The sequence below is a fragment of the Scomber japonicus genome, chromosome 18 (genome assembly GCF_027409825.1).
Source record: "Scomber japonicus isolate fScoJap1 chromosome 18, fScoJap1.pri, whole genome shotgun sequence".
Classification (NCBI taxonomy): domain Eukaryota; kingdom Metazoa; phylum Chordata; class Actinopteri; order Scombriformes; family Scombridae; genus Scomber; species Scomber japonicus.
In genome coordinates this window covers 7,376,044-7,388,022 of record NC_070595.1, presented here as the reverse complement: position 1 = coordinate 7,388,022, position 11,979 = coordinate 7,376,044, and the positions used below count along the sequence as shown (strand labels likewise).

Sequence of the window (11,979 nt, the reverse complement as noted above, 5' to 3'; positions counted from 1 at the left end):
TTTGTTAGTTCAATCAATTTCTTTAAAAACTTGTCCGCTAATTAAAAGCACCAGCATATATTTGATGGGGTTGAGGTACTTCTTCATTGTATGGTTAATTTTCAGACGTTCAAAAAGCACACTTCAGTTCAACCGAGCAGAGCAAAGTAGGAGCTGGTGTTACACAGTATTTGGTAACCCATAAGATTGTGTGACCTGCTGTGTAGAAGGAAGTACTTGTACCTTCACTTGTGTAAAAGTACCAATGCCACAACGTAGAAATATTTAATTACAAGGAGAACCTTGCAATTAAAATGCTATTTAAATTAATAAAATAAAACTGCAGATTTAGTAAAACTTAAATTATTAGTGCTACAGGTCACAGAATCTGACGGGTCACCAAATACGCTGTAACACAGTAACTATCTCAACCTTTGTTGCATAGTCGTAAACGAATGCTTACATACTAAACGTGTGTTACTGAGTAGTACCACCAGTTAAAAATCAGTACATGTTTAAAACAAGTGTACTATATCACTAAAAGTGCTGTCATTATCGTAAAAACTCTTAAACTTCACGTTTTGTGTTTACATGCGATGTGACAAACGAAGCTTTAGAAACCGGATGTGAACAGGGGTGAAGCCTCTAGCTAACGCAGCTCTGCATGTTGTGCAGCGCAAGTTACTCTCCGCTCAGCCAGTGGGAGGGAGAAGTGACGAGCCAGCACGTTGCATTTGACGTGTTGTGAGACTTCAGTCACCTTCCTGCGTGCCTGTTCCCTTTTCCTTTCTTCCAGTTGGCGTCTTTACAACCCTTAAAGCAACAACCTTCGCCCCTGAACGCTACCCAGAAACGAACACACAGCGTCGGGGAGTCTCGCTTCCTCTTTGACTTGTAACTATAATGGCTGGTAGCACCGCCAAGACAGTGCACGACATCTTTGTTAACATGGAGTACGGACCAGCAGCAACTTCTAGCACTGCCACTGCACAGGTATAGTACCCACTCTGATTCACTATAGAGAGATGCAACGGATCAGAAGATATTACTGACGATTATCGAACACCTTTTTACTGCCAACAATGGATCTAACATGTTCCTATCAGACTCTTTGACCCATGTGAAGTTCATTAACAGTGAACTGACTGTAACTCACAAGGCAAACATGTGACTTACACAGTACAGTAGTTGGTTAGGAAATGTCAGGGGTGAAAACTGACTTACTGATGACTTCTGGCATTGTTCCTCTCACCTTTGCTCCCTGCAGCCACTCAATTAATACGTGCATACATATGGGTTGGAGCTCAGTTGGAATAAACTGTCAATAAATCACTGTTAATATAATTTGAAGTGAGAAAGCCACACATTGGGAGATGTATTGTTTACATGCATCATTCTTTCTTATATAAAGAGACTGTGAGACCTGTGTATTGACTTGATGTCAAATCTGCCTATGCTACATACAAAAAACTTCATCATTACAATTTTTGTGCAAGTTCACACTTTAAATTCAAGTTTATACATGTTTACAATGCAAGTGTGAGAACCAGCTTTGCATCTCATGGCTGCACAAAGCCAGTGTTTTCTTGATGGTGATCTATATGTGATGTTTCTCTCTGTGTATAGACCATGTCAACCACAACCACTGGACTGTGAGGTGATTTGGGTGTAGCGGTCACGCTCCGTATTGCAGGATCACGTTGCTAATAAAAGGGGTGTCAAATTGAGCGTCTCAAACATCCCAGAATTGAGTGCTTTATAGTCAGAATTTGATTCATTTTGTCCAATAAATTCTGGAAAAGCTATATCAGGAAATGATTATGCGTCATTCATGTGCGGGGAGCCAACCAGATATCAGCTTGGTCAGCCAAAAGAAGTAGAAGCAATGTAGTGCTCATTGTCTATTGGCAAAAAACCTGGAACTCTGCAGAAGCGCCATCTAGTAAGCCATTTATATATGTGAGAATGGGGCCAGTTCCTTTTAATACATCCATGATATAGACCCATGTTATGCAGCCCAACTTAAAGGAACACTGTGGAGTGTTGGACCACTAGAAGCGCTGTGGAGTAATGTTTTTACAAGTGGGTCCCTGTTATGTTTGTGTTGGCCATGCTCATGAGAACTCGTATGGTTTCACGCTAGTCCACCGATCAACAGTTGGCGGTGATAATGCTTTAATAAAACCAGTAATGAAGAAGAGAACTAGCAAATAACGTGGCTTTAAAACATTGAAAAAATCAGCTTTGCAAATATTTTATGAGGAAGGAAATGCGTTCCATATATTTGTCAGGTCCCTAGGATTCACGTGACTATTATTTTCATGATTATATATCATGATCATAATCAAAAATAAGTGATTAGTCTATTCAAACAGCAGAAAACTGTAAAAAAAAATGCCACACTGTCCCACAACCCTAAGTCATCTAACATTGTGTTTAGTCTGACCAAAAAAACTGCATTAAAGCCCCAAAATATTACTTTTACTTTAATGTGAGATCAAATCCTCATATTTGAGAAGGTGGAACCAGTGGGTGTGGCATCGCAGATTATCAGAGTGCTGGAAGATCAATTTTCTTTCAGTCGACAAATCATTGCAGCTCTATTTACTAGAAATGAAGGTGCCTTCTGGTCAGTAATTGGTTTAAATAGACCAATATGACAGGTGACTGTCTGTTAGAAAGCAAAATCACAAAAATACTGATTCCCCATTTCCCCATATACCAGCAGCCAAACTAATAATGTTGATACAGCAGTGAGTCTCTATATCACTGCATATCAGAGTGGCTTTAATGGTGTGGAGATGAGTTTAGTAGTTCAAGGGGAAGGTCAGGCCTGTACTGTACTTTGGTCCTCTGTAAATAGTTGACACGCTGCGCCTCACCTTCCTCCCCTTTATCAGTCACTGTCCAGTAGAGGTGGCGTCTTCCTGACCAATCAGATATCAGCATTTTGGGAATCTGTCATGTTCAGTTTTCAGTCTAGAACTGGTGATGAAATCATACTGGGCTCTTCATATCTTTGACTGACTGATGACAGATTTCAGTTTAATGAAATGTTGTCTGTTGACTCTTTTCTCTTCTCCATCAGGCCTGGCTGGAGCACCATTCCCGTTCTCTGGGTCTGTTCATCGATGGAAAGTTTGTCCGTCCGGCAGACAGACAGAGTCGCTCCCTGGTGGACTCTAAAGGTAAAGAGCAGCCTTAGTCTAAAGAGCCAACACAACTTACATGGAGCCCTGAGAGTAGAGGCTCAAACTTTCTCAGTCTTATGGACCTCACAAATGTTTGACATGAGTTACTTATTGTAAATATGAAGATACACACTTCAATTTAAAAAGTCCCCTCTGCTCTCCAGGTGGTAATGTGTGCAGCACAGTGTGCGCTGTGGAGGATGATATTTCCCTGTGTGCCTCTTCTGCTGTCAACGGCTTCAAGGCTTGGAGTAGCCTGACCTGCTACCAGAGGGCCAAAGTGCTGCTCAAGTACTCCACACTCTCCTTTTCTGCATTCCATCCATCATTTTGCATCCTAGCACTATTAAAAGAAGTGTCACTCCATCGGCCTGATGTGTGTGTATTTGGTCGTCAGGTTGGTGAGCGTTCTCGGGCAGCATGCTCAGTGCCTGTCGGAGTTGTGCGATCTGTGTGAGGCCTCCTGCTCGTCCTCCACCCTCGTCAGGCTGTTGCAGTTCTACAGCGGCTGGGCTCAGGTCCGAGACACTCTCATCACTAACTGGACGCCGCTGGGTGAGGAAGACGCGTGTGTTTTATATGTGTGTTCAAGTTTAGTTTAAGTGTGAGATTTTTATTTAGATTGATTGTTTTTTTGCTGTGTTCCAGGTGTGGTGGCAGTAGTCGTCTCTGATGACTGCTCGCTTTATTCCCTCATGCTCAAAGTCCTGCCTGCACTGGCCATGGGTAACAAACACTCACTACATAAGGAGATACACACATTTTGGCTTGTCTTATGTTTCATGCCATTTTTGTTCAGATCTGTTCTGTTATAATTGAAGTGTACCTCTTTTAGGTAACTCTGTCATCGTGGTCCCTGGTCGCAGCACCTCCCCTCCAGCTCTCCTGTTGGGGCAACTTTTTATGTCAGCAGGCTTTCCTGCTGGTGCTTTTAACGTTGTGACTGGATGTGACATGACGCTGGGTGCCAAAGTGGCCCAGAACACCAGCATCAGCTACGTCACCTACAGTGGCAACAAGCAGGTGTGTACATGTGAGAAAAATACATTTCTAATCAGAGTTAATATTACTAAAATAACCCAAATCATGCCAAGCGTGTTTTCTCTCTAGGATGGAGTGACGCTGTGTAAGGCCACAGCAGGGATGGGCGTTGAAGTCTCTGTCTCCCCGTGCATCGGCGCCACATGCCCCTTCATCATCTTTGAGTCAGCTGACATCGACAGCGCCGTGGATGGAGTGATTGACACTGCTTTCAAGAAGAAGAAAGAGGTATCTACTATCCAATGATGGAGTGTGTCTCATGGCATCACATCACACCAGACGTCCTCCGGTCTCACCCCCTCTTCCTCTCTCCCGTCAGCTACACTGGTTGCTGTGCGTGCAGGAGAACGTGTTGGACAGCGTTGTGGCTCGGCTCAGGCTGCGCATGGCGGGGATGAAGTGTGTCGCTCTGCCAAGCGATGGAGACAGAGCCTTGGTGGAGGCTGCAGTACAGGAGGCTCAGCAGCAGGGGGCAACGGTTAGTCAGAAAAAACTTGCTCACACCATCACTGTAACTTAGTTAAAAATGAACTGAAACACAAGAAAGAATTTTATCCAAATAGAGCTGAAACCACCTATTTACTTCTTCAAATGATAATTATTAAGCCTGTACAATGTCAAAAATTAAGCTAAAATTCAGGCCTTTTCCACTAGAGGAACAACCTGTAACTTAACATTTATCAATCATCACTGGTTCTGCTTTTGTTCTGGTTCTCCTCCTGCTTTGAGGTGAGTTTCTGAGCCTAAATTTCAGAGGTGGGACTAAGCAGCACGTAAAAATGTTTGACGAACTGGTGTCACCAATTATGTATATAGAGAACTTTACAGTAACACAATTTTGTCGAAAACTTAATGGAAACACAAAGCAAGACCTAGCACCAAACCCACACAGCTTCTTAATAGCTCAGGTTAGGGGTTGTTAAGTTCCTGTTGAAGAAAACAGACTTTATGGCGATATATAAAATGTAAAGAAGAAGAAGCCACTCTGTAACCTTCAGGTGTGTGGATTGCTTCCCAAGTGAATGAATAAGTTGTTTCTCTCTCTGTCTCTCCTCAGTTGGTTCAGTCCTGTGCTGCCCCGCCTTCAGGCACTCAGTATCCTCCCACAGTCCTTTGTGGAGCAGCCCCCTCCTCTTCATGTGTGGTCAATCCCTCTGCCGGACCACTGCTGCCCCTCCTAACCTTCAGAAGCAACACAGAGGCAGTGGCTCTGGGTAAGAAGCCTCTGTGGATGCATGAGTAAAGAGTTTGTTCTGCTGACCGTAGCTTCTATGTTTAATAGAAAAAGATTTCAGAGTAATAATATACTGTGTTTTATTATTTAATTTCTACTTGAGCCAATAGTAACGCTTTCTGTTCTGCACAGGGAACCACAGTCCACATGGACAGGCAGCCTCCATCTGGACTGAAGACCTCACCCTGGCTCTAGAGACAGCTAAGAAGTAGCTACACACATTCACACACTCATACATTTCTTATTTTCATCCTCCTGTTTTTCTCTTCTTTTATTTATTTTCCTGTCCCATCTTCCATATAATTTTCTTGTATGTTTCTTTGCCTCTTTGTTCCATCTGCTTCCCAATCACTCTTTTCAACTTTCTTTCTCTTCTCTCTTACGTTGTCTTCACAGGCAACACAAATTGCCCTGATATTTTCAATAATTCATGTATAGCTCAAAGACTTGAATTGTGATAGTAATACCTCTCTCCCTCTCTCATCTTCTTTCTTTCTGCAGTCTGTCAGTTGGCTCAGTGTGGGTGAATTCTCACTCTGTGTCTGACCCCTGTCTGCCCGTCTCTGGTCACAAAGACAGTGGCACCTGCACCGACGGAGGACAGGAGGTTGGTTTCAGTAGCTTCTTACACAATTTATACAATGATAGAAGAAAGTATGGAGTCCCAAAACTGCCAAAAGTAAAACACAGGACATGAAGAGTTATGAATATAAAACTCTTCTTCTGTCTTCATCTTCTCTGAACCTTGTTAATTTTCTATGGCGTTAGCTTGCCAGCTAAAATACTATAAGAGTTAACACAGTGATGCTACATTAACATAGTAGTTAAATATATGGATATTAAACATTAAACAATAAACATTACGTGCACTAGCTTGGGTAGTTGTATGACAAAATGTAGCTGCAGCTATGTCGCTAGCTAAAAAACATGGAGCTCAGTTTATCTAATAGTGTTATTTTTACTTTTCTATTTTAAACATGTTACTAAATATTATTTATTAATGTATTTGATTATATTTCAGTCACTGTTGTATCTCTATAGAAGGCATTATCTACTGCTGCCTTCAAACAGAACAGTATGTAAGAATCTTGTACTGGATATAGTATGACCTTTTCTCCGCTTGCTGTCAGGGTCTGTACCAGTTTCTGCGCCCATCCTCTTCTTCCTCTCCTCCTCTTCCTCGCTCCTCACCTGTCTCTATGGACTACACAAAGTTTGGAACAGCAGTATCTCCAGCTATTATTCCTGACGATTCAGACTCTGCCAGGTGTGTTTTGTATTGCTTTCTTTACTAAAAGTCATGAACATAAGGTATTACAACACATAACTGTATATAATATTTAAAATATATGCATCACTCCCTTACAGTGCCCCTAAGCCATACCTGCAGTTTGTGGGTGGTAAGGCATGTAAAGCAGTGTCTGGCTGCAGTGTGGCGGTGCAGTCACCAGGGGACAGCAGCGTGTTAGCCTACTGTCCAGATGGAGGCCGCAAAGATGTCCGTAATGCTGTGGAGGCTGCTATCAAAGTCCAGCCTGGGTGAGGGCTTTGACACACAAAACCCCTGATATATACACACACACACACACACACACACACACACACACCCAAAAACACTAACAAAAATATTTATAAATTGGATTATCAGAATCCAGCCAGAAAACCCAAATAAATATTGTGCTTACAAACAGATGTTTTCATGTTTTACGTTTGGCTAAATATCATTAGAATAGATTTTAAATGGCTTTTTTTACACTGATCAACAGAAAAAAAGACTATAAAATTATAACAAATGTAAAATACAAACTGAAGTAAAAGTTCATTAGATTCAGATCAGAATGAAGAACATTTGTCCTCCTTTTATAGAAGTTAAAATGTAACTTAGAATCCTAGACAGAGCCTCAGACATGCAGACAAACTTTCAGAGGTGACGTTCAGCGTCCATAAAAGGAGATTTTATTCTGGCTTTCAGACTCGAGGCACAAAGATATACATTTTTATGAGCCTGAATGACGTCAGGGTTTCACAACTTGGTGTCCTGTGTGTGTTTATCACCAGTCAAAGTCCAACGTGATTTGAGAGATGATGAAAAGACAAATATTTGCCAAGTCATACAGTAAATCAACAGAGTTTGATTACGAAATCCAACTAACACTTCTCTTCTTGTCACTACAGGACAAAGCAATAAAAGTTGCTAATAAAAGCTGTACTGGATAAACAGCATTCCCTTTTTAAATCCCAACCACTAAGTTTAATATGCCTCAGGTCAAAAAGAAAAAAAAGACATATTCTTAATCATTTTCTTTGTCCTAACGTTCTTTTTTCTCCTCTAGCTGGATGAAAAAGAGTCCATCTGCACGCGCTCAGTCCCTCTACTCCCTGGCTAAAGGCCTGGAGGCAAAAAAGCGAGACCTCGCTGCGTCCATCAATGTCCAGACTGGTCTCTCATTGGAAGATGCTGACAGGGAGGTGGAGCTCAGCATTGCCAGGCTCAGTGATTTGGCGGCATACTGTGACAAAATGCAGGGAGGAACTCTGGTGAGTGTTTTCATATAAAGTTATTTAATTTACAAATGAGAGAGATTTGTAGCATCTACTGATCTCTGCACTCATGTTGTCCCTCTCATTCAGCCCATGCCGCAGTCCGGCTCTGCTCTCTCCATCCCCGAAGCCCTGGGAGTGGTGGGAGTGGTCCTCCCTGACAAGAATCCCGTCCTCTCCATGGTAACACTACTCGGAGCAGCCATCGCCGGCGGCAACGCTGTCATCATGGTGCCCAGTCAGAAGCACCCACTACCAACCTTGGCGTTTGTGCAGGTACAGTGAAAAAAATGCAAGGAGGCAGTGGTGGTGGGGTTGACATGAAATACAATCTAGGAAGCACAGTTGGAATAATATATGCATACGTTTGAAGGTTGATCAGAAGCCAAAACACTGCACACTGGTTTATTATATTATGTGGAAGGATTCTAATACTTCAGAATGTGTGCTAGCATATTTTTGATTGGCCAATCCAGCAGTTTGTCGGGCAAACATTGACTCTTGCCAGAATGAATATCCAGCAAAACAAATAAAATACAGCGGTTAGCAAATAGGAAAACTTGTTTGTCTTGTTATTTACACTGACAGATTTTATATTTAAAAAAAGGGCAGCAGAATTCTCTACCTAATTAATTATTAAGTGAATTTGGAATTCACTCATGCTCACGAGAGTCGTGGATTTAAGCTTCAACAGCAAATACGTTTTTAAAAAAGCATCATTTATATAAACCAGATGCCAAATGACACACAAGCACATGCCACTTGCTGTAAATGTCCAGTCATGTCTGAATAAAGATCTAACATTAAAAAGTAAAAGTCAGCTATGTTGAAATGACTAAAAGCCATCACTTTAACAGCTTGACAAAGCCTGCAATATTATGTATTTACATGTTGGGAATGGGCTAACAAACCTTTTTATTATCCTTTCTATGTGTGTGGTGAACTTTTGTATCTATTTATCTATAAACACTTCTCTTCCTCCTCAGGTGCTCCAGTTTTCAGACCTGCCAGCAGGTTTGGTGAACATCGTTACAGGAAGCAGAGACCAGCTGACAATGGCTTTAGCTACTCACAGCGTCATCAAGGCCATCTGGTACTGGGGCAGCAGTGAGGTGAGGACTACAGACCAACACATACAACGCCATTGGAATTTTGTCAGGGAGTCAGAGGACACAGCTCCCCTCTAATAGAGACCTGAGACCTGTCAATCAAAACTCAGATTGGCTTCTATAATGATCCACTCATGTATTCATTCTCTCTTTTGCTCTGTTTCCTGCTGTAGGGCTGTCAGTACCTGCAGTACACCTGCACCAGCCCTCTGAAAACCCTGCGTCTGTTCTGCCAAAAGGACAACAAGGGGAAAGACTGGACTCATCCATCACTCCTGGAAGAGATGTGGAGAAACGCAGTCCAGTGGAAGAGCGTGTGGATTCCTACTGCATAAGAAGAGACCAACAGAGAGAGAGAGGAGAGGGGAGGAGGGAGGACAATGAGTCTTAACTGCGTCCTGTAGGATCAAACATTAAATGTGACCACAGTTAGAAACAGCCAAAAAAAATAAATAAGCGCATGTAACTACTGCCGCACTAATCCTACAGAGGATTTTTGTGGATGACTGACAGACCATGTGATATATTTCAGCAGTATTTGTTGATCAGAATTTAATCATCCGTGTAAGCTGAAGCCTCAGGCATTGTGGCACCAAGCAGCTCTGAGATAACAGGGCTTTCATCTTACATTTCCAAAATAAGAGAAAATATAATAAAGTCAGGGTAAAATGAAGTTTAAGTATGAAATTAACACAATAATATATTAATTAATTAACATAAAGAAGTGGAGGCCACAGGTCAGATTAGATCAGAGATTAAATGTGTTAACAGATTTATAGGGGGCGGGGGTTATGGCAGGACACCAACAGAGACAGAGACTCAGTCTGGGTTAAATTTTGGAATTAAAAAAAACAACTCATAAAGCACTTAAAACAGATGTGAAAGAATTTTACTAAAACTTAAACATGGAGTACTTACTTACTTACCTACTGTTTAAGGTCATATGTGTGAAGTAAAAAGGTGAACATTTATTTCTTTAGTTTACTCAATGAAGTGGAAGATTCTTAATAATGACGTGATCTGCAATCGAAATCAAAACAGTTGACTTTCTACCTCTTAACTTCTGCAATTCTGCTTCTTTTTATGCCGAGTCATTACACATATGCTCCTTTTGTTGCAAGTATCTTAACTTTAAGTTCAGCTAACTGACTCCTGCATCAGAAAGTATTCACTAGTAATACTGTAGATATTTGGTAACCATGACATCATCTATCACTGTTTGATTCAAATATTTCAGTTGTAGTTCTAACAAGAAATAGATTTTTCACTACAATTGCATCCTTGTTTTACAACTTGACACCTCAACTGCCTTAGAGTTCTGTCAAAAAACTGATCAATCCTGTGTCAACTCAATCCAATTATGTAAAGGTACTGTACATCTTTATTATTGTACTATTAGACTAGTTAGCTACATCACAGAAGTACACTTATTCATCTGTGGTGAGAACATTCCCTTTGAAATCTAGTTTGTTTACCAAGTCCACGTTCATGCTGTGAAATCATGTGTTTTTGAAATGTGTGTTTCCAGAGAATGACGCTGTAGGTTTCACTGTCAAAAAGCCATAATTAAAAAAAGATACATTTATGAATTTATGTTTTGTTGTCATTTTTTCGTTGTTTGGGTCTCTATCGTATAATTTATAGTATAGTAATTCATAGTATATTTTACATTTAATTGGCCAGAAAAGTTTGACAAAAGCTTTGTCCTCTACCTCACAGCTGTATAATTAGTCGCCCCAGACATTTTACAGCAAACAGGTGTTATTAATAACTTTTAATTGGTTAAATTGCATTGCTATAATTGCAGAGTACTACCATCGTCAATGTTATTAGTTCCACCTGTGTGATTCCTGCTCTGACAAGTGAAATACAGTATGTCTATGTTTAATTTGAAAAAACTGAAGAAACATGCTGCCATATTAGCAAGGTTTTCAACATATAGGCTGGTAAGTTTAACAGAAAAACACAAAAGGATCTCCCTAGACATAGTGTTTGGTTTGTCCATTGTGAGCTACTGTAGAAACATGGGGGTCTCTGTGGAGGAGGACCCGCTTCCAGGGCAGATATATAGATAGATTAACATAACATGAATATTATATTCCCTTTCTGCCAAGTCCTTCTCTAACTCTTCCGCTAGATGCTACTAAATCTATACATTGCACTTTTAAAGACCAGTAAAAGAACCTTGAAATCTGTTCTAAAAGATACTGGGAGCGAATGAAGTGCAGTTAAAACCACAGTAATATGCTAACTAACTAGCCTTGTTTTGGTTAAAAGTAAAAACTTTTAGCAAAGTTAATGTTTACTCAGTATATTTCAAGCTAGCACATTTTGTCACTAGTTACACTTCTGGGACTGGACACGCTGTGGTTAAATCCAGTTTAGTTGTCATTTCCTTTTTTCACTTCCCTTTCCTTTTTTTCCCCTCTTCTCTCTCTGAACCGGTTCCAGCCGGCAGAACACTCAGGATGAGAGAGATCAACTTCCAGTCATTCGTCTCCAATGGTCACAAGACCCTTCCTTCTCACTGTTGCCGTGACTGTCTCAAAGCAGAGAGGAAGGAATGCTGAGTCACAACAATGACACAGCACAATTCTTTTCCTGTTTAAACTCATGACTATCGTACTGATACAGTGACACAGCACAAAGTGAGGAGAGCACGGGCAAAGTTGCTGATTCACTTTTTTGAAAGAGTAAGAATGTTAAAAATAAAGTAAGGGTCAGGATTTGAGTTAGTTTTGTTCTGTCTTACACAGTATACAGTAAATGGATGGTCAGCTATGGTGCTTTTAAGTAGACTGAGGAACAAAGTGTGTACTAATAGTGGATCCTTATATTTGTCACTTTGTCATTTTATATACCTGCATCTGGCCTACAATATAGT

General features: G+C 40.9%; 1 protein-coding gene across 1 annotated transcript; it reads left to right on the top strand.

Annotated features, from left to right (window-relative positions):
• The first annotated feature begins 686 nt into the window (after nucleotides 1-686).
• On the top strand, nucleotides 687-10,678 carry aldh16a1 (aldehyde dehydrogenase 16 family, member A1). The gene is made up of 17 exons (XM_053338550.1): nucleotides 687-972; nucleotides 3,068-3,167; nucleotides 3,335-3,461; nucleotides 3,568-3,725; nucleotides 3,819-3,896; nucleotides 4,006-4,193; nucleotides 4,281-4,439; nucleotides 4,531-4,689; nucleotides 5,269-5,425; nucleotides 5,578-5,653; nucleotides 5,947-6,052; nucleotides 6,576-6,712; nucleotides 6,814-6,984; nucleotides 7,779-7,983; nucleotides 8,077-8,262; nucleotides 8,973-9,098; nucleotides 9,269-10,678. The coding sequence occupies exons 1-17, from the start codon at nucleotides 883-885 to the stop codon at nucleotides 9,428-9,430; spliced, it is 2,385 nt and encodes a 794-aa protein (XP_053194525.1). The 5' UTR covers nucleotides 687-882; the 3' UTR covers nucleotides 9,431-10,678.
• Nucleotides 10,679-11,979: the final 1,301 nt, after the last annotated feature.

Excerpts from the sequence above, each read along its gene's own strand:
- aldh16a1 (XM_053338550.1), top strand. The coding sequence starts at position 883 with ATGGCTGGTAGCACCGCCAAGACAGTGCACGACATCTTTGTTAACATG. Across the intron at positions 3,897-4,005 it reads CCTGCCTGCACTGGCCATGG|GTAACTCTGTCATCGTGGTC; the intron begins GTAACAAACACT and ends TACCTCTTTTAG. Across the intron at positions 4,690-5,268 it reads CTCAGCAGCAGGGGGCAACG|TTGGTTCAGTCCTGTGCTGC; the intron begins GTTAGTCAGAAA and ends GTCTCTCCTCAG.